This window comes from Tetrahymena thermophila (assembly GCF_000189635.1).
Source record: "Tetrahymena thermophila SB210 genomic scaffold scf_8254716, whole genome shotgun sequence".
Classification (NCBI taxonomy): Eukaryota; Ciliophora; class Oligohymenophorea; order Hymenostomatida; family Tetrahymenidae; genus Tetrahymena; species Tetrahymena thermophila.
The window spans coordinates 1,130,011-1,150,308 of NW_002476481.1; the positions used below are offsets into that span (position 1 = coordinate 1,130,011).

General features: G+C 23.0%; 6 protein-coding genes across 6 annotated transcripts; 2 read left to right on the forward strand and 4 right to left on the reverse strand. All coding sequences in view use genetic code 6, as the record gives it.

Annotated features, from left to right (window-relative positions):
• Positions 1-286: 286 nt before the first annotated feature.
• Positions 287-3,209, reverse strand: TTHERM_00107070 (kelch motif protein; the record flags this gene model as incomplete). Its single annotated transcript, XM_001012350.2, has 3 exons — positions 287-1,554; positions 1,763-2,035; positions 2,402-3,209. The coding sequence occupies 3 exons, from the start codon at positions 3,207-3,209 to the stop codon at positions 287-289; spliced, it is 2,349 nt and encodes a 782-aa protein (XP_001012350.2).
• A 1,030-nt stretch (positions 3,210-4,239) lies between these two features.
• On the reverse strand, positions 4,240-11,688 carry TTHERM_00107080 (transmembrane protein, putative). Its single transcript, XM_001012351.2, has 7 exons — positions 10,311-11,688; positions 9,246-9,806; positions 8,787-8,954; positions 8,281-8,728; positions 6,992-8,236; positions 5,227-6,818; positions 4,240-5,171 (listed from the first exon to the last, which is right to left on the reverse strand). The coding sequence occupies exons 1-7, from the start codon at positions 11,568-11,570 to the stop codon at positions 4,365-4,367; spliced, it is 6,081 nt and encodes a 2,026-aa protein (XP_001012351.2). The 5' UTR covers positions 11,571-11,688; the 3' UTR covers positions 4,240-4,364.
• A 1,338-nt stretch (positions 11,689-13,026) lies between these two features.
• Positions 13,027-14,879, reverse strand: TTHERM_000107089 (kinase domain protein; the record flags this gene model as incomplete). Its single annotated transcript, XM_012796648.1, has 12 exons — positions 13,027-13,117; positions 13,172-13,261; positions 13,317-13,406; positions 13,459-13,548; positions 13,778-13,867; positions 13,988-14,077; positions 14,130-14,222; positions 14,268-14,357; positions 14,412-14,501; positions 14,551-14,640; positions 14,687-14,779; positions 14,842-14,879. The coding sequence occupies 12 exons, from the start codon at positions 14,877-14,879 to the stop codon at positions 13,027-13,029; spliced, it is 1,035 nt and encodes a 344-aa protein (XP_012652102.1).
• A 406-nt stretch (positions 14,880-15,285) lies between these two features.
• TTHERM_00107090 (oxidoreductase, short chain dehydrogenase/reductase family protein) lies at positions 15,286-16,182 on the forward strand (the record flags this gene model as incomplete). The annotated part of the gene is made up of 1 exon (XM_001012352.2): positions 15,286-16,182. Exon 1 carries the CDS (start codon positions 15,325-15,327, stop codon positions 16,180-16,182), a length of 858 nt encoding a protein of 285 aa, XP_001012352.1. The 5' UTR covers positions 15,286-15,324.
• A 1,304-nt stretch (positions 16,183-17,486) lies between these two features.
• On the forward strand, positions 17,487-18,341 carry TTHERM_00107100 (oxidoreductase, short chain dehydrogenase/reductase family protein; the record flags this gene model as incomplete). Its single annotated transcript, XM_001012353.1, has 1 exon — positions 17,487-18,341. One exon carries the CDS (start codon positions 17,487-17,489, stop codon positions 18,339-18,341), a length of 855 nt encoding a protein of 284 aa, XP_001012353.1.
• A 479-nt stretch (positions 18,342-18,820) lies between these two features.
• On the reverse strand, positions 18,821-19,165 carry TTHERM_00107110 (cytochrome b5-like heme/steroid-binding domain protein; the record flags this gene model as incomplete). Its single annotated transcript, XM_001012354.1, has 1 exon — positions 18,821-19,165. One exon carries the CDS (start codon positions 19,163-19,165, stop codon positions 18,821-18,823), a length of 345 nt encoding a protein of 114 aa, XP_001012354.1.
• Between the last annotated feature and the right edge of the window lie 1,133 nt (positions 19,166-20,298).

Sequence of the window (20,298 nt, forward strand, 5' to 3'; positions counted from 1 at the left end):
GTTAAATAATAAAGTTAATAGAAATATTCAATAATTCTTACTATATACAAAATAGAAATATCATTTATATAAGTTTATTTTAATTTATTTTCATTCAAGATAAAAATCTTTTATATGTTTTTTATGGATTTGTTTTATTTGTAAAAAAAAATTATTTAGCTTTATTTTTATTCAATTACATGCATGGTTTAACTTTATAGGTTCAATTTTTTTATTTATGTTTCCATTTTTTATTTTTCAATTCTATTTATATTTAGAGTTTCATTTTTATTATTATAAAAACACTTCAAAAATAGGTAAATGAGCATTGCTTTAATGTGTGATCTTTGAGTTTCTTAATGAAAGAACTAAGTGTCTTTGCCATCAAATCAATATGAGGAACTTAGGATAGAGCTGCAGAAGTGTAATTCTTGGAGATATCAACACACTCAACATATGGCTCAAACTAGCCACCTAATACTAGAACAAAATTTTTGTAAGGCTAAATTACTTTGTGGAGACACCTGCTCTAAATCATTTGATTAAGTTTATCCAACTTTAGTGAAAGCTGAGGCTCTTCATCATTTTGTTCTTCCTCTTCTTCATTCTCAGTTTACTTTTCAGATTATGTCTAATCTATCTCTAAAGATAATTTAGATATGTATTTAATTTCTCCACTCGAAGTCCTTCCTCCAAATAATATGATATCTGGGCGTTCCTAGTTCAATAGATTCACTTTAAGAAGAGGAGCTCCTTCCAATCCAATAGGAAATTTCACAGATATAACCTCCCAAATAGGTTAACCTTTAGAATCTTTAGCAGGGGAATGTTAATTGTAAACTTCAATTTCATTAGGCCTAACCTACTCCATATCTCCCTTGAATCCTCCAAAAACGTATATTTTATTTGAGAAGTTAGTGACCATTGCAGATACTCTTTTAACATTTAAATTTGGTAATTTTTCCCATTTCATTGTTTCTAAATTAAATCTTTGGGTAGAATTCAATATAACTGGATAAGTACTGTTGCTCTGTGATAAATCAGTACTTTATTTACCTCCTATCGCATAAACATATGGATAAATAGCAAGAGTAGCAAATGCATAAGCACCAACTATCATATTTTCAGTTCTCTTTCCAACAAATTTTTCAACGTCAAGTGTGTAGGTATAATTAACAGTTTTATTCATTCCATCATGCACTCCTCCCATCAACAAAATTAAATTCTTTTCTTTTACAGCAACTGCACTTTAATATTAGAATAAACGAATCTACAATGGAACACTTTTTTTCTCTATTTTAGCATTTAAGAAATCTATTTCTAATATAAAAGGATCAATATCGGTGCCGAACAAATAAGATTTTTCAACAATTAAATCTTCCTTAATTAAACTTTTAGCGATAGGAGATAATTCAGTCTCAATATGAAATTTTTTGTCTTCTCCTTTTAAATTCGATTTTTTTAAGTCGTTGCTACTGAGAATCTTCCCATTTGAATTTTCATCTTCTTCATTCACTTTTTCTACATTAATATTATATTAAATAACCCCATTCTATACTCCTTAAGTTATATTTGCTAGTTATTAACATTATTAAATATTTTTAGAGGATCAAAACACTAATTCAAAGAAAAATTTCTTTCCAAATTATAAAAAAGTAAAAACAATTTAAAATAAATAAACATCAGTTTTTTATATATTTTTTTGTATATTAATTAGTGGGCATATATATGAAATATCTCATGGGTGAATTTTTATAATATCTAATAAAATATCTTAAATTACATTAATTTTATTGTTGTACATGAGATTAATTAATCTTGGATGATAAAGGGATCTCATCAGGAATAGTAACAGGAGGTTAAGAATAAGAGAATAAGTCAATATCTTAGGGAGAAACAAATAAAGAAAATGTTTGTAGCTTATCCTCTTTCCAATTATTAGCACTTTAATCGTAAACCTCAACACCATCAGTCTCTGAACCTCCAAAAATATGTACCTTATTGCTGTAAGCGATAGCTTTTTGTAAAACTCTTTTTTAGTTCATACTAGGTCCTCCTTTTATGTTAAAAAAAATAAATTAAATAGTTTATCATCAAAATGTTCTAGTTTTGTTTTTGTAATTCAATGTTTAACATGATGTTAATCAATTAATAATTTATTGAAAAATAATTTTTATTTGCTTGTTTTGGCAAACTGTAGAAAAATAAATATTAAAAAAATAAAGCATTAATTGATTAGAATTCATCGTCTTCAAAAGCTAGAAGAAGTATGAATAGAATTGAAAATTTAGCCTTTTTAAATATCAAAGTTATTTTTTATCTCTTTAGAAATCTGTTAAATAAGCGCTTTTTGCTTTATTATTTTGTAATACCCAATAGTTTTTAAAAAAATATTTTAATGATTTTTAATAAAAATATTTACCAAGGACAGTTTTATCACTCATACTGTATATATACATAGTATCTTATGATCCCTCTTCAGTGTTTCCACCAACGATAATAAATTTATCTTTTGCTTAAGTAGGTGGCAAAAAGTGAGCAGCTGAGAATAGAGAACCACACTCTAACCCTCTCGAAAGCTTAAAATCTAATAAAACCCATCGGTCATTGCTCTCATCATATCTTTCAATAGCCCTTGAACGATGCATTTTGCCAGTAAGTCCACCACAAACATAGAGAGAGTCCTTATATATGAAGGAAAAACCTGTACATCTGGGGATATTTAACTTACTAATTTTCTCCCATTTATGAATAAAAAAGTTAAATCTTTCGCATTATGACCTAATAGCACTGTCGTCATCATCACCATAATCTCTTCCACCAATTGCATATAGTTTACCTTTATGGAATATGCTAATGTGGGTATATCTTGGACATATCATATTTGGTAATCTAATTGCTCTATTGTTAATGCTATCATAAATATATGCCTGGCTACTTATTTCTGAAGCAGATGAACTCAATCCTCCTGTAATAAATATTTCTCTATTAGATAAATGTACTAAACAAGAATAATTCCATATTGTCATTCCTTGAGGCACCAAAAGTGCTTTAAATTTTTATGTTAGTGCATCATAAGCAAATATTCTTTACTCATTTTCTTAAGTTACGCCCATGACTACAACTTAAATATTTTAAATATCTTTTCCTGAAACTGTTGAAAAATGCTCTCCCATGCTATTTTCATAAACTAAAACTTGCTATTAATTTTTATCCTAAACGCACCCCATCTTTATCTATTTAAACAGATTAAAACTGATTTTAAAAATATCTTTTTTGAGTAATATTTACTTAATTATAATTTATCTATTATCTCTCTAACAATCAAATGTGTGTAGGTAGGATTTTTGCAGAATGATTTTTCTTGAGTGTATTTAACTAAGAAATGCTAGTCTAAAATTTATTTAACTATTAGCTTTAATTCTTCACTCCAAATTATGGATTTTCGATCTTTCTTTTTTTGTTTTTTATGTGGCTACGCTTTATTGGTGGACTTTCCTTTTGAGTTGATTATAAATTCTCTACTAAGTCAAACACTATAAAATATTAGTGAGCTACACTGGTACTATTTTTAAATTTTTATAGACTTAATGCCTCGTGCTGAGTAGTTTTATTGGCTAAAATAAGAAATAAATTATTTTAGAAATTAAAAAATTTTTGTAAAAATAATTATTATGATTATTAGAATAAGTTTGTTACTTATTTTATATATTTTGCTTGCAAATTATTAAAAGGTAATTCTTTCTTGTAAATGAACTTTATTTTTCTTCAAAAACTATTTGAAAAATACGCAATCAAAATTTATGGCTATTTTTTGTTTTATTTTGAATCAATCAATCAATTTTTGATGCTATTTTTGAACTAATTACTCACTGTATAGCTTATAATACGTCTTTAAATTGAAAATCTTACTCTTATCATTAGCTAATTTTATAAGTAAACTTCATTCTTATTCATGATAAATAATATATTTGCCAAAAATTGTTTGTTTGTTTGTTTATTTATTTATTTAGACTTGATAACAAACCAAAATTTATCACTAATTATTTATACACCAACAAGTTATCTAGGATTGAATTTAAAAAATAAATGAGTAAATAATTCTTCATGATTTATTTAAAAACAAATTTTAATTTAAGAATTATTTAATTTATTTAATTTTGCATAAAATAAATACAGATATTTCAAAAAGACTACCACCAATTTCCAGAATAATTTTAAAATATTTTTACAAAATAAAATTAATATATAAAGAAAAATAAATAAAGAGTTTATTTGTTAGATATATACTTATGAATATATTACAGAAAAATAGAGATGCATAGAAAAATAAATATATAATATTTAAAAATAGTATCTATTGATAATTTATAATAATTATTATATCAAAACTTAATTTTTAAAGAAGATTTGATCATGCTAAGGATATTTACATCTTCAGCTGCTCTTTCGATTGGCAGTAGAAGCAGACCACGTCTTAAATAAATGAAAGGTGAGAGAAAATATATTTTAAAAAGTACAAATATAAGTATAAATAAGATTGTATTAAGTATTCCTGCAACTATGTAAAAAATAGAAAGGTATCCAGATATCATATTCAACTAAGAGCTTGTGTAGTCTTTAAAAATTGTGATAAGTTAGTCTATCATTCTAAATTAAAGAAATGATATTATGTTTTCATCATAGTATGTCCCAATATTAAAAAGCATGACGATACTATAGTCGTTTTCAGTTTCAAGCTTTCTATTTCTAATAATTTCTAAAACATTAATGATAGAGTTTTAAAAACCATTATCCATAAGACTGCTCTAAGTATTTATGCATAGTTACTATTCTTAAGGTGTATATATGCTTGTCAAGTTGCAAGTACCCCTTGAAGAAACTATAGACTCTATTTGATTCTAATATTGCTTAGGAATATTTGAATCTTCAATCAACTTTAAAAAATCAATAGTAAAATATTCTATGGTTAGATTTAGTTCGTTATTATAGAAAGCAGTAAAGTTTGCTCTTTCAGTTTTATTAAATAAATAAACTTAATAATTAGAGTAGTTAGTGTAAAATCTGTCAACTTCAAGTAGATCTTCTGCTATATTCATAAAACTATAAGAGTTTACTCCTTTCAAAAAATTGCTGTTATTGTTGATAACAGTGTCAAAGCCAGAGAGTAACTAGCTCACTAGCACTAATCCCTATATAAAAATTTAATAAATAACATTATTAAAAATGAAAATTTATTTTAATTACTGTAGCTCCTATTATGCTGCTCAAAAGGAATAAAATTATCAATATTAGGTATGATGAAGTGATTCCTACACTTTAGTCATTAATTCTGTCACTAAGATAAATGTTTTTTTTTCTGTAAGAAGAAGATCCTTTATTTATCTAAGAAGCTTCTTACTGCTCATTGGATAGGATTTCTTATTGAATTATTAAAGGCTCATACAAATACTCTTATTCATTCGACTTGATTTGCTACTAGCACATCTTGCCTTTAGCTATTTGCACCTAACCTTCCTTTTCAGTAATATGAGAGATCAATTTGAGGAGCTTTTCCTTTTTACTCTTAATCATAGTAGCTCCTCTAAATATGAGAGAAAATAAGAATACTGTAAAAACTTAAAAGCATAAGTAAAGAATTAAATTAGTAATAATAGTATTTAGCCTTTGTTGTTGTAGGAAACTCTAAACATTATCTGTAAAGGCAGAGAAGATTGTCTAGCTAGATATTATTGGCATCAAAGTTGTACCAAGATACTCTTCCCCAGTAATAGTTGGCTAATTTAAATATAGATAGTAGTAATCCATAATAGATTTTAAAAAATTGTTAATGGAAGTCTAAATTTTTAAAAATTCTTCATGAATTGGTGTATTAATATTTTCTAAGTCAGTAAATACTTCTTGCTTTTGAAATTAATTTTGAAAATTGAACTCTATTTAAGTTTCAAAGTATGATTCATATTGGTTTCTTAAATCAGTATATCCTTCATTAGAAATAACATCCAAGTAACTGCTATAAGAATCAGGTACTTTTGTAGCAGTTAAAAGAAGCTTATAATTCATATAGTCTATGAAGATATTCAAAGGCTTTGATATTTCTTAAGTCATCCACATTACTGTCATAGACTACTAAAAGACTTATATGCTTTGATAGAGTAAAGATAATGCTATTGAAATAAATATGATAAAGCTAATTATTTAGAAAAAGAAATAAATTCCAAATAATTTTATTTCCTATGGCGGAGATGGATCATTCGATATCTTGTTAATGATCTTGATATTTGTTGTGATAGCTTATTGCTACTGAACTTCATGGAATTCTCCATTTTATTAGTTTCTACCAAATGTCCTTTATCTGGATGCGTTAGAATCATCTTCCATACCGAAAATATTTCTTGTTTATTCGGTATAGCTGCTAAACGTCTAATTGATATCTTTCATAGACATAATATTTTATTCGTCTTCAGATTCTACTAATTCTTCATCATCATCTTCATCATAATCTTCATCATCGTCGTCATCATCATTAGATTCAGATTAATTCTCAGACTCAAGAAGTTTAGTTTCTTCCTCCAGCTTTTTAAGAGCAGCTTCCTAAATGTACTCAAAAGAGTGAGCTTCAGTTGTTTCATTCCTTGAGCTGTTTAACATCAAGGAATTTTCTGATTTTTCAGCATAAACTAAATTTTACTAATTTTACTACTGCTACATTAATTGCTATTGCAATTTTTTTTCTTTTAGTTGTTTTAATGCTTAAGAATATGTATGCTTTTATTGTTTTTTCTCATGTTTTTTGCTTTCTTCTTAAGAAGTATGACTTCTATTAAATTTATTTTTCGCTTTTTATTTAAAAAAAATGAAAAAAATAAATTTATTTAAAATAAAAAATTTTGAAAAAAAATTGATGATATTTAATTATTAATTTTTTTTTCTCTAAAAAATGAAATCTTTTGTATTGATTTTTTCATTTATTTTAATAAATCAATTATTAGAAAATAAAATATTTATTTACAAAGCTATTGTGAGAATTCCTTGTTTTGATCTTCAAAGTAAGAAGATTTTTAAATTGAGTTTTGATTGATATTGCCAATTTAATTTTGGCTATCAATTGATATCATATCTTCAGAAAATTGAACAGCACTTTCGTTTAATGTTTTTTGAGTCCTTACTTTTCTCTTGTTTGAAGGGGAATTATTCTAGGTACTTATTAACATTTTTGAGGTTTATTGCTTTGAAAACTTAGAAGTGCTAGATTTTGCAAGAGATTTGATAGTTTCTTAATTTTTTTCTATCGTTTATGTAGTTTAAACTAGTTCTTCGTTAACTTAATTTAGAAGATTATTCACCTATCTCAGCTAATTTTCAAGTTCTTGCTTCTTTTCTATGTATTGCTAAACAGGTATCAAATTCAAATCACTTTATTCTTTTGATTTTATTTATTTCTAGTTAAAACTAGATTATTTAGAATACTCCTCATTTGAATCATTTTTTGCATGTACCTTGCTCTTAGTCTTTTTCATGCTTTGATGTTAAAAATTCTGGTCACTTACCTGTTAATGGTGGAGTGATTAACTAAATTAGCTTTAGTTGAGAGCATTCCATTTCTTTTGTTGTTAGTTATTCTCCATATTATCTTAAATACTTGTTAAACTGCTTTCCTAAATAGTGCTTGATTAATAAATATGTTCTAATTAAAATTACTTCTTATTTTATTAAATATCATTTTCCATTTTAAATAACTTAATTTGTTCATTAATTGTTTAAATCATGTTGGAAGCTCTCTTTCTTGCTTTATCCTCTTCATCATTAGCTTCTATTTGATTATTTAATTCTTATTATTTATCTTACCCTATTACATCTTGTTTTATTACAGCTTGCTTAATTAGCTAAGATAAGACAGTAATTCCTTTATTTTTACCAATATCTTTAATAGTTTTCATTTTTCCCATTTGAAGAGCCATAGAAATAGACTAATTAATTGATGATTTATTGTCTCTCGAAATGTTTAAACCTTAGAACTCTAAAATAAACATCTTTTATGTTAAAATAGAGCTGTCATCGTTAGACTCATAATTAATTGTTTCTTGTCTAACAGAGAGTTGCACATCTATAGTTTTTACATTTTATTAGTAATACTAATCAAATACCTGTTCCTTGATTTTATGCAAATTATCATCTTCTGGATTATTGAACATAATCCCCTTCTTTGATACTGATTACTTCAACCTGTTGAATGTCTTCAGCATGCCACAAAAATCTATTAAAATTTACTTAATTAAATGAAAGTTATATTAAATTTACCATTGGGAATACATAGACGATATGATTAAACAGTAGTAGTCTAACTATGTCTGCCATCAAGCTCGTAGTTTGCAATATACTAAAGTAATATTGTAGAATAAAGAACGATATTAGAATTCTTAATATCTTCTAACTCTAGTTTTTCATATCCAAGAGTTTCTTAAAGAAAGTAAAAAAATCCACTAGAAATATCTGTTATCCACCCTCCTTTATTTAATATTAAATATTCATATGAATTTCTTATCTTTAACATAAAGCAAGAAAAGAGCAGTTCATGGACACTATGATTAAAAAAGTAACTGTAGTAGAGCTTAATAGGAGTAATAAATCCACCTTTAGTTTAGATAAATTACATCCTATAAGAATTCATAACTCTTGGCTCAGCACCTTTAGCCAACATCTAAATGATTTGATCATGTACTGCACCTATTTAATCAGGCATTAAACTCTATGAATTATTTTCAAATAAAATTATTGTTTTCTAATAATAAATTTGATTGATTTACATTTATTGATTTAATTGTAGAAAACTCCTCTTTAGCATATTAAAAAAACTAAGGAGTTCTTTGTGAGTGTTTTTTTATCAAAGCCTAATAATTCCTATACGTGACTATGATGCTTATGCATTCACCTCCCATCATAGAATAAGTAGTTACTTTATCATAATCTTTTTGCTTTTGAAAAATTATATTTTAATCAATCATTCATTTTCATTAAAAAATATTTATTTATTTTCTAACTATCACAAAAATTGCTTTAATTAATAAAAATAAAAGTACAAAGAAAAGAGTTTATTATAAAATATTATCCATTCACTCTTTTTATTAAGTTGGCAATAAATAATAAAAGATCAAATGAATATTATTTTTTATTTTTTTAACGGTTTGTTTTTGATATTCAGAAATAAAAAATAAATACATTCAATCAAAATCAAATGGATGAAATTTGTTCTAAAAATATTTTACCTTATCTACAAGTATATTTTCTTAGAGAATTTTCTCGTATTTAGAGCATTCGATGGGATCATTTAGCAAAATGCTCCTTAGTATTATTAAAAACTTCAAGTAGTGAACATTTTCTGGAAATTCATTATGAGACTTCTTAATAGAATTTTCAATTTTTTCTAGCTATATAATAAATGATTCTATATCTCTTTAATACTACTAATTACTGGCATACCCTTCAATCAAATTTTAGAAAATCTGATTTCTAAATTAAAGAATATCAAAAAGCTTTTCTTTGTACATATCTATGATTTCTTCACTGTGGATAATCTTTTGGAAAATAATACCTTCTTTCAACCTGTCTCTATCGTCTTTTTTCTTTGAGAATTTTAGTTTTAGCTGATCATCTATAGTACATAGTTCAATTATGTAGGTTAAGGATTCACAAATGATTGAGCAAATATTTGACGAAATTCTTTTTGACTAAAATTTTTTAATTTCATACAGAGCCTTAGTGTATCTCTTCTTCTAGAAAATCAGGAAATCGATGTATTTGAAAAATAGCTCAGATGAATTCTAAATCTATTTTTATTTTATTTTATTTAAATATTTAAAACAAATTCTATCGAATAAAATATAAAAATAATTTAATTTCCATTTATTAGAGATTTGCATTTATTTCTCAAGCAAAAAATTTAATTTATTTTTAAATATAGGAAATAAAGTAGAAAAAAAAATTAAAGAAGTTGAAATAAATCCATAAAAAATAATTTTATCTAAAATATTATATTTAAAAAGATTTATTTTTTATTTTCAAACAAATAAATTTTAAATTTGTTTGCAAAAAACTATTTTAATTATAAAAAAAATTAACAATTTTTTTCTTCTCTTCTACATCATTTTTTTAAGTTTTTATATTTATCAAAAATATTAAATTTGTTTATATGGACTCTAATAGTTTTTTTTAAGAGGAAAGTAGTTTTTATCTTAACATAAACAAATTTAATTAAATTGAAAATTTACAAGAAATCAAAATTTTTTATTTATTTGAATATTTTTGTGAGTTAGTTTAAATATAAATTTTACCCTTTTGCGTTTTTATGAATCTTCTACTTTAGTTTCAAGATAAAACTCTATGAAATCCAAAACATTTTTTTTGAAAGAAAGAGATGTCTACTTAAAGAGCTAGAAGAGACTTGGAAGACCTAAGTTATCATTTTGCTTCTAAAATTAACTGCATGGGCATGCCAGATTATCACAGATTCTTTTATGGGAAGTAAGGAATCCCATAATCTCTAAGAATTATGAATAATTAATATCACTTTAGCTCAATGTCAGCTGCAGCTTTTAGCAAATAAATAAAGTAAATTGATCTTGTTTGATGTTCTTAATATTAATTCCTTTGTGAAATAATACTTCAAATCTTCTTGATTCAGTATAGTATACTACAATGTATATTATTAAGCAAACAAAAATAGACTATTGTAGATAGTGCTATCTCTAAAATATGCTTGGAGCGACTTCTTGCATAATAATCAGTATTTCTATAACAAAAAGAGAGTATGCGCATGTTCTTTAAATGCAACTCAGTTTTAGCTATTTCTTTGGGATGTTAATGATATGAATATTAAAGATATAATATAACGAGTAGAAAATTCCGCAAATGTATACTCCTGCTTTTATATTTTATTATTGCATCAGCTGCTAGAGTGTAGTAATGAGCATAACTAACAGTAATGAATCTTCTGCTTACGGTTTACTTACGTTTTGGTCTGTAAATTAAATTTCACGATAAATATAAGTAATAGTCAAGCTGTTAAATATTAACAAGATGGCTGGTATAGCAATAAGAAGAATAAAGTAATTTGATGATATATAAGAGCTGCTAAATTATTAAGTAGCTAAGTTTATAAGCAAATCAACTTTTGCTATCATAAAGAAATGATTATTCCACTCGCAGCAAATCAAAGTCATGTTTATGTAATGAGAATACTTGATAAAATCTTTCAAAATGTTATTTTGATTGAAATTTGATATTTTCCACATAGAGTAGCAAAAATAAACTTCAAACAAGAAAACAAAAGCCAGGCTTATAACAGGGTCAATTATTTGTTGCTTGTGAATGAGATAAAAGGGTCTAAAAAGTTATAAAAAGTAATCATATCCCTGTAAATAAGTATCTGCTTCATTTGAGCTATTAACATTCATATCAAATATGCTAATAAGCTAAAAAAAGTAGACAATATTTTATGCAAAAAAGAATATCTGTGTGTGCTTTTTTTGATTGCTTTTGACAAATAAAAAATAAAATATAGATGCTGCTTTTTTTACTAAATCTAATTTCATTTTCAACTAGTTTTAAAATATTTTTTATTTATTTATTTGCTATTTTGATCTTTATTCCTACTTATTTATTGATTCTTCCTAAGATTGTTCTACTTAAACTAAATATTACTAAATTAAGTTTTAGCTAATTATTTATTATTCGTTATTACTTAAATTTACTTTCACTCAACTCTTAAATGTTTCAATATAAAACAGGCAATTAACAACAGTTGAAATATGTTTATAAATAAATATCATTGTTTTTTTTATTTATTTAAATTGTAATCTCTTAAAAAGTAGTAACATTTTTAGCGATTAATAGATTGAAATTAGATTTAACAATTTTTTACCTTTCTCATTCAAATTTTGATATCTGAATTCTTATTTTTGGAATTATTATTTTTTTACAATAATGCCATTTAAATTAAATATGTTTGTTGCTATTAAATTAATAAAGAAATAAAGAAATAATACCTTTTTAAAAAGAAGTTAAGTTATTAAATTTTATTAAAAAAAATTCATATCAAATCGATAATAAACTGTATGAAAAATTATAAAAGCTAACTTATAAATATTGGAGGTATATAAATTAATTAATAGGAGAGAAGTAATCAAATAAATATTTTTTTTAGTTTATTCAAATTTTTCAGTAAAGGTTTTCGTTAACTTTTGTAAAAGCTTAGTTTCGTAAATTTGTTTTTGGTAAAAAAAAAAGCAGAAAAAAAAATATTATGTAATTTTTAGTTTCTTAAAAATATTATATTTATTCTTTATTAGCAAAAATAATTCATATAAAAACAATGATATCTGAATATTAAGCTTAATAAAACTAATTTTTTTAAAATAATAAAATTTCGTAGAATCAAATAAAAAAATTTATTTAAAATATTTCAATATAATTTTATACTGGCTAATATGCGATTTTAATTTGAATTTAAAAGTTTGAAACTAATTTAAATATTCATTTTATGGTTTTTTTATTATCAATTTATTAATTCAAATTAACTGTTCGTCTTGATTTCCATAGACTTTATGAAAAATTATAAAAGCTAACTTATAAATATTAGCATGTAAATTAATTAATAGGAGAGAAATAATCAAATAAATATTTTTTTTAGTTTATTCAAATTTTTTAGTAAAGGTTTTCGTTAACTTTTAAAAAATTCTAATCTCTTTAATTAGTTTTTAGGTAAAAAAAAGCACAAAAAAAAATATTATGTAATTTTTAGATTCTTAAAAATATTATATTTATTCTTTATTAGCAAAAATAATTCACATAAAACAATGATATCAGAATATTAAGCTTAATAAAACTAATTTTTTTTTAAATAATAAAATTTCCTAGAATAAAATAAAAAAATTTGTTTAATACATTTAAAATATTTTAATATATTTTTATACTGACTAATATACGATTTTAATTTATATTTAAAAGTTTAAAACTAATCTAAATATTCATTTTATGGTTTCTTCATTATCAATTTATTAATTAAAAATTAACTATTCTTTTTGATTTCCATAGACTTTAATGGGCTTTATTAATACCAAATTCAGTAACTTTGTTATCACTTTAAATAATATAATTTTATCAAATAATTTAAATGAAATATATTATAAATTACAATATGTTAAGACTGATGAAATACATTTTCTTACACTTATTTAAGCTCTTTGAAAGCTAAATAATACCCACATCTCTGATAAAGTTCATCCTATTAAATAAGTTAGTTTATTTTAAAAAATAAAAAAATTTAAATATCATAGTACCATAACATTAATTTAATAAACTCTAGATTTTAATTTTTTTGAAGCCACTCTCCTAATTTTTGTATTCCAATACATCCTAAGTTATTAAAGCTGTTTATAAAGGAAATCTGTTTCGTTTGGTTTATAAATTTATTAATGTTACCCCATGTTTAACCAAATCTTAGTTAAGTTTGGACATGCAAAAATAATTTCTCCAAACTTTTCAGGCATAAAATCAGTTAAATTACAATTCCTATAAAAAATATTTTAATTACATCAATAATTTTTTACAATTCTTAATGAATATTAAAATTTATTTATTATTTTTTTGAATAAATTAATTAATTCATTATTTTTATCATTTTCAGATTTTTTAACAGCACTTACTTATTAAAACTTAAATAAAATATTATTTTATTAAAGCTTAAATATTTTATTTGTTTAAATTGTTTTTTACTAACATATTTTAAATAAATTATTACACAAATGAAAGATCTAAAGCAGCTAAACTCCTAATAAATGGTATTTACTAAGCTAATAATATTACACCATTTTCTGTTAACTTATTATCACTATTATTCATAAGTATTTTATTAAGTTAAATCAAAGTTTTTTATAATAATAAAAATTAAATTAAATTAATTGAAAATCAAACTAAAATTATTAATATTATTTAAAAATAAATTAAATACTTGAGTGATATTTTCACAGATGAAACATTTTCACAATTCCTTAATGCCATACCTAACAATTAAGCACCTATATCACTAATAGAATTATCACTAATTTATTTGAATAATTAACATTTTTAATTAAAAATATTAATTTCCTTACCTTAGAATTATTTCTAGTGTTACTATGCCTAATACTTATGAACTAATTAAATTATTTAGCTTTTATATGGTGAAATCCGTAATTCTATTATTTCTATTACAATTAATAAATTAAAATTTTACTTAAAATGAAATTTACTCCATATGGAGTGACATATATTTCAAATTTATATTTGTTAGTATGCCTTCCATCAAAGCTTATGCACCAATATCAGAAACTAAATTATCACTTATGAATAAAAATGAAGATTTAGATTATTTTATCAAATTTAAACTTATTTACTTTAAATTTATCTTAATTGATTTTAAATTTTTACACTAAACTATTCCTTAGACTAGAAAAACACAACCATCATTATCAATATTGTTTTCTCTATATATATTTATTTATGGATAATTTAGCTCAAAAAAAGTTATTTTACTCTAATTATATTTAAAAAGAATTAAGATTTTAAAAATGAGAAATTGACTCTCCTAGCTGTTTAGCTCCTTCGTTTCCAATTTATCTTTGACTATTATTTTTAAAGAAATTATTTTTAATAACTTAAATCATTTTACTTGAAATTTATAGAAATAGAAGAAAGACTTTTGAATTTATCCAAAGCTTCATTTATTTATTAAAAATTAAAATCCAATTAGCCATCATTTTAGCTTAGTAATTAATTTAATAATTTGTTTATAATTATTTTGTTATTTGAGTTGATTCAATTTACTTCAAATTAAATTCCTAAAAAGACTCATCGTTATTCATTAGATAGCTTGCTTTTTTAAATAAAAAAACTAAAAATACTACTTTTAAAATTAATTTAATAGAATTAAAAATAATTTAATAAAATAATATTTTACTTTCAATTAACTCTATTTTATTTTTTTAAAACTTAAGTTTGCTTTTTATCTCTCAATATTTGCTTCTAAATTGAAAAAATAAATTATTTAAATGTTATCTTATATTTTACATTTAAAAATTGTTAGCATTCTCTCATTTTTTAGTTTTTTGTTTTGAAAGAAATAAAATTATAATGAACAAGATATAAATTATGATACATTTAAGATGTATTTATTTAAATTATTTTTAGCACAAGTGTAAATTATACGAAAGATACTTGATTTTCCAATTAAATAGGTATATTCGAAATGTAAATAGATTTATCTTAAAAAATATCTTTTCTCATAATTTTGCTGAATATTACAAAGAAATGTTATAAATTAAAAAAGTTGTCCTTATAACTGGTTCAAACAAAGGTTTAGGTTTCGGCCTAGTTGAAGATATTCTAAGCAAAAACTCATCATAATTTAGAGTTATTATGACAGCAAGAGACTAGCTTAGAGGAGAAGAGGCTTTCTAAAAAATCAAGGCCAAGTACCCTGCAGAAGAAGTAGACTTTCATCTTTTAGACATTGAAGATGAACAATCAAGAATAAATATTGTAAAATATATTGCTGAAAAATATGGAAAAATCGATATTTTAGTTAATAATGCTGCTTATTTACTCACTCACGATTTATTCAATTAACCTGAAGGTTATTAACCCTCTGTTGAGACAGCAAAAAGGACATTTTCAATCAATTTGTTTGGAACAATCTCGATGACTCAATAGATTATCCCTTACCTTGCAGACGATGGAAAAATACTTCAAATTTCTTCAAGAGCAGGTTAAATTAGTAGATAACCTTAACAAACATAGCAAATTCTTAGTAATTCAGAAGGATTTTCTGTACAAAAAATAACTGAACTTGCTGAAGACTTCTACAAGTAATGTGAAAATAAAATCTAGCCTTAAGATTAAAGATGGTCTTTTAGTGCTTATGAAGTGTCTAAGTGCCTATTAAACGCTTTTACCAGACATGTTGGATTAAGCTTGTTAAAATAAAACTAATCAATGTATAACATCACTCCTGGATGGGTCAAGACAGATATGGGTACAGACAATGCACCAAGAACTGTTGAAGAAGGAAATGATACTTCATATTATTTGATTTCAACTGTTCCTTTTGGTAGAAACGATAATCTTAATTGTAAGTTTATTGGTGATAGAAATGTTATTGATTGGTGAAAAAAGGCTCATTAAATTCACAAAACAAACTAAATTAATATTATTTTACTTTTTTTTCATTTTGTTTTAGTATTTAGATTATTTTTTAAGTAAATTTTATTAGAAACTTTTCTATTTTTATGTATTTAATTGCTTTATTTAGCTAAATTGCTAAAAATTATTTTATAGTTGAAATAATTTAAGATATTAAATTTTATTTTTAAAAAAAAACCAAAATTGTTCTAAAAGTAAAGGATTTTAATTAAATGAATTAGTAAAAATAATATTATTTATTATTTAATTAACTTTAACTATTGATTTTTATAAAGGCAAAGAAAGATTATTTACTTTTTAAATGTTTTGAAATTATAATTCAGATGCCAATAATTATAAACAGAGAATTTAATTTTAAAGATTTAATAAAAGTTCTACTTTCATTTAAAAAAAAATCGTAGAAAAAAATATTTGAAATAAATATTTTATATTATTTTTGTGTTTAAAAAATAAACTTATTTAGCTAACTCAAGTGTTCATAATCTTAAAATAAATAAATTATTATAACCTAATAATAAAATAAAATTTAACTCCATAATTGAAAACAGTGATGAAAACTTAGCAAAATAATCATCTACTTGTCATTAAATTCTTATACATAAAATATTTAAAATATTATTAATTTGAACAAAATAGAATTTTTTATGTATTTAAAGTAGATTAATAATAAATAAAAACAAAAATTTTGATTATTTTTCTTCTAAATAAAAAAACCTTTAACTTTAAATTTATTAGTTTTTGTATAATTATGTTTCATTTAACTGCTATTAAAAAATGACTTCTTTAAATATATCTAAAGAATTTATTAAAAATTTATTTAATAGAGAAATATTAGATTTAAAATGATTATTTATAAAAATTTTAAAATAAATATTTTTTTATTTTAATTTTATACATAATTACTCATAATTATTGTTCAGTTTTAGAAATATTCAATAACTTACATTGTTCTCATTTTAAAAAAATTTTAAACTTCCTATTCATAAGCATGAAATATCATTTTCATTTTCCATTTCTTTTTGTTTGAAATTGCATCTTTTTCTAAAATTTTTTAATGTTAATTAAAAATTAAATATTATTTAATAGAAATACTACTATAAAAGGCATATTAACTATAGCTGGAATTTTCAAAATATTTACTTACAGTGTTTATTTTGTTTGATAGATAGATAGATAAATTATCAGAAAAATCTTTATTAAATTTATCATCAAAAAAATAATTAATTAATATATTGAAAATTTTACAAATTTCTAAAGAGAATTAATAAAAAATGGAAAAAGTTAAAAAAGTTGTTTTAATAACTGGTTCAAATAAAGGCCTGGGTTATGGTTTAGTGGAAGATCTTCTTTCTAAACACTCTTAAAAATTTAAAGTAATTATGACAGCCAGAGATCAATTAAGAGGTATTTAAGCCTAGTAAAAAATAAAAGAGAATTACCCAAACGAAGAAGTTGATTTCCATCTTTTGGATGTAGAAAATGATAATTCAAGACAAGTTGCCTTCAAATATGTTTAAGAGAAATATGGCAAAATTGATGTATTAGTTAATAATGCTGGTTATTTATTTCATTCAGAATTTTAAAAGGAGGAGAGCTACCAACCTACTTTAGATGTTGCCTAAAAAACTTTAAACATTAATTTATTTGGGGCTATTGAAATGACTGAGCTTTTCTTACCTATACTAGCTGATGACGGGAAGATAATATAAATATCTTCTAGAGGAGGTTGGATGTCTAATTAGCCTGAAGCTACCTAAAAAATATTTACAGATCCTAAAAATTTCTCAAAAAAATAAATTTTTGATTTTGCTCAAGACTTCTACAAACAATGTGAAACTAGAATTGATAATGAAAAAATGAGATGGTCTTTTAGCTCTTACGAAGTATCCAAATTTCTTTTGAATGCCTATGTTAGATACTTAGGAAAGTAATTACTTAAAGAGAATTAACAGATGTTTACAATAACTCCTGGTTGGGTAAAAACAGACATGGGAACAGATAAAGCAGAAAGAACCATTGAAGAAGGCAACGATACCACACTATATCTCATAACTTAGGTTGCCTTTGGTAAAAATGAGGAACTAAACTGTAAATTTATTGGCGATAGAGTAGTAATTGATTGGTGAAATAAATTAATAAATCTTTAAGTGTTTGTCATTTGTATAATTCAAATATGTATATATATCATAAGTAAAGGACACACTTAAAAATGTAATAATGAATAAAAGATTTTTTTATGTAATGTTTCTTTATAAAAGAATACTTTCTTGCATATTTATTTATTTTTTTAATAAATTTTTCATGAATTTTTTCCAATAAAAATCAAACAAAATAATTAGAACAACATTTTTGATTACTAAAAAAATTAAAATGTACGGTTTTATAAAAGCAATAATACTATGGTTTTTGTTACTTTCTTGAATAATTTAATATTATTTTGTTACGTATATTATTTAAAAAATAGTTCAACTTACATTTCTAACTAGGTTTAAAATTAATAATAAAATAATTAGTAACTATAGGGATAAAAACAATTCAACATTCACTTTTGTTTGTGAAGAATTTAAAAAAGTTATCAATATTTAGTCTTATTTAGTGCAAATATTCATAAAAATAAAAAGTAATAAAAAAGTGCAACAACAATCAGAATAAATAATGGTATAATAGTCATTTTATTATCAGGAATATTTTCCCCTTCTTTTCTTACTAAATTTCCTACTTTCAGTCCTTTGAGAATATCTCTAATTTCGCTTTTGTAGTGAATAGGATTTAAGTTAAAAAACCATGTTGCGTCCTTTCCTGCAAAGATGTTTATGTATGATTCACCTACAGGATGAAACTTTTTTTAGTTAGTCAGGTCATAAATTTAATCGTTAATGATGACCCAGCAATCATTTTTGCTATTGTGTTTCTAAACTTCAGAATATTCAATTTTTCTTGAATTACTCATAATAAAAGATAATTTTTAATCTCTACCTGCTTATCAGTTCTAAAAAAAAGATATATTTTTGATTAAAAATTTAACTGATATTTTAAATTAATGCAAAAAAGATGATACCAAATGACATAAATTAGCTTTTAATTTTTTTAATATTTTTACATGTAAAAATTTATTAAATTTCTACTCATATTTCCTATTTAAAATAATAATTATTTTCTAAAATATTATTTTACAGTTTTAATTTAATTAAAATATCAAAGTTTTTGTAACAGATATAAAATTTTGTGAGTTTTTTCTCTTAACTTAATAAAATAAGCTAAGGCAAAAATAAATTTTTTACATCTATTTGTTAATTATAAAATATTCTAAATATACTTTTATTTCTCTTTAAAATAGAAATTTATTCAAGCAATATTAAAATTATAATCAGGGTTTATGATAAAGTCATCAAAATTGCTTGATTATAAATTTTTGTACAATCCTTTTTTGGAATTTTAAAATTTTCATTGTTGAAAATTATTAAAAAAAGAATTATCTCTACTCATTTTAAATAATGAAGAGAGGTTAATGTTAATTTGAAAATGAATAATAATCCTAATTAAAATTCAAAAAATATTTAAAATCAAAATAAATAAAAACAATTTTTGAGTTAGTGAAAGTCAGAACTGTAAAGAGAGAGAAAGAGAGTAAAAGATAAATTGTTTAGTTATTTTTTGAAAATTTGATAATAAATAATAAAGAGAAATACATAATGAATGTGAGCATTTTACTTTAAAAAGAAATTTTCATAATATAATTATTATTAGATATTTTAATATGGAAAAGTGTTTAGTAATATATTCATTTCGTTCATTACTATTCGTTTATTTGTATTGCTATTGTTATTGTTATTGTTAATATTATTATTATTGTTATTATTATTAATAGTTAGTTAATTAGACTGTTCTTACTAATTAGAATTACTTTAAATTAAACATTTCTAATTCTTATCATAAATAGTTTTTTATATAGTATTGTATGTATTTTTTTATAGAGAAAAAGACTTTTAAGATGAAGAAGTATAAGTAATTATTTATTTATGTATGTATTTTTATTAGTGTATTAATTTAATCAAGCTATTTTATTATTTTATTTCAATCCAT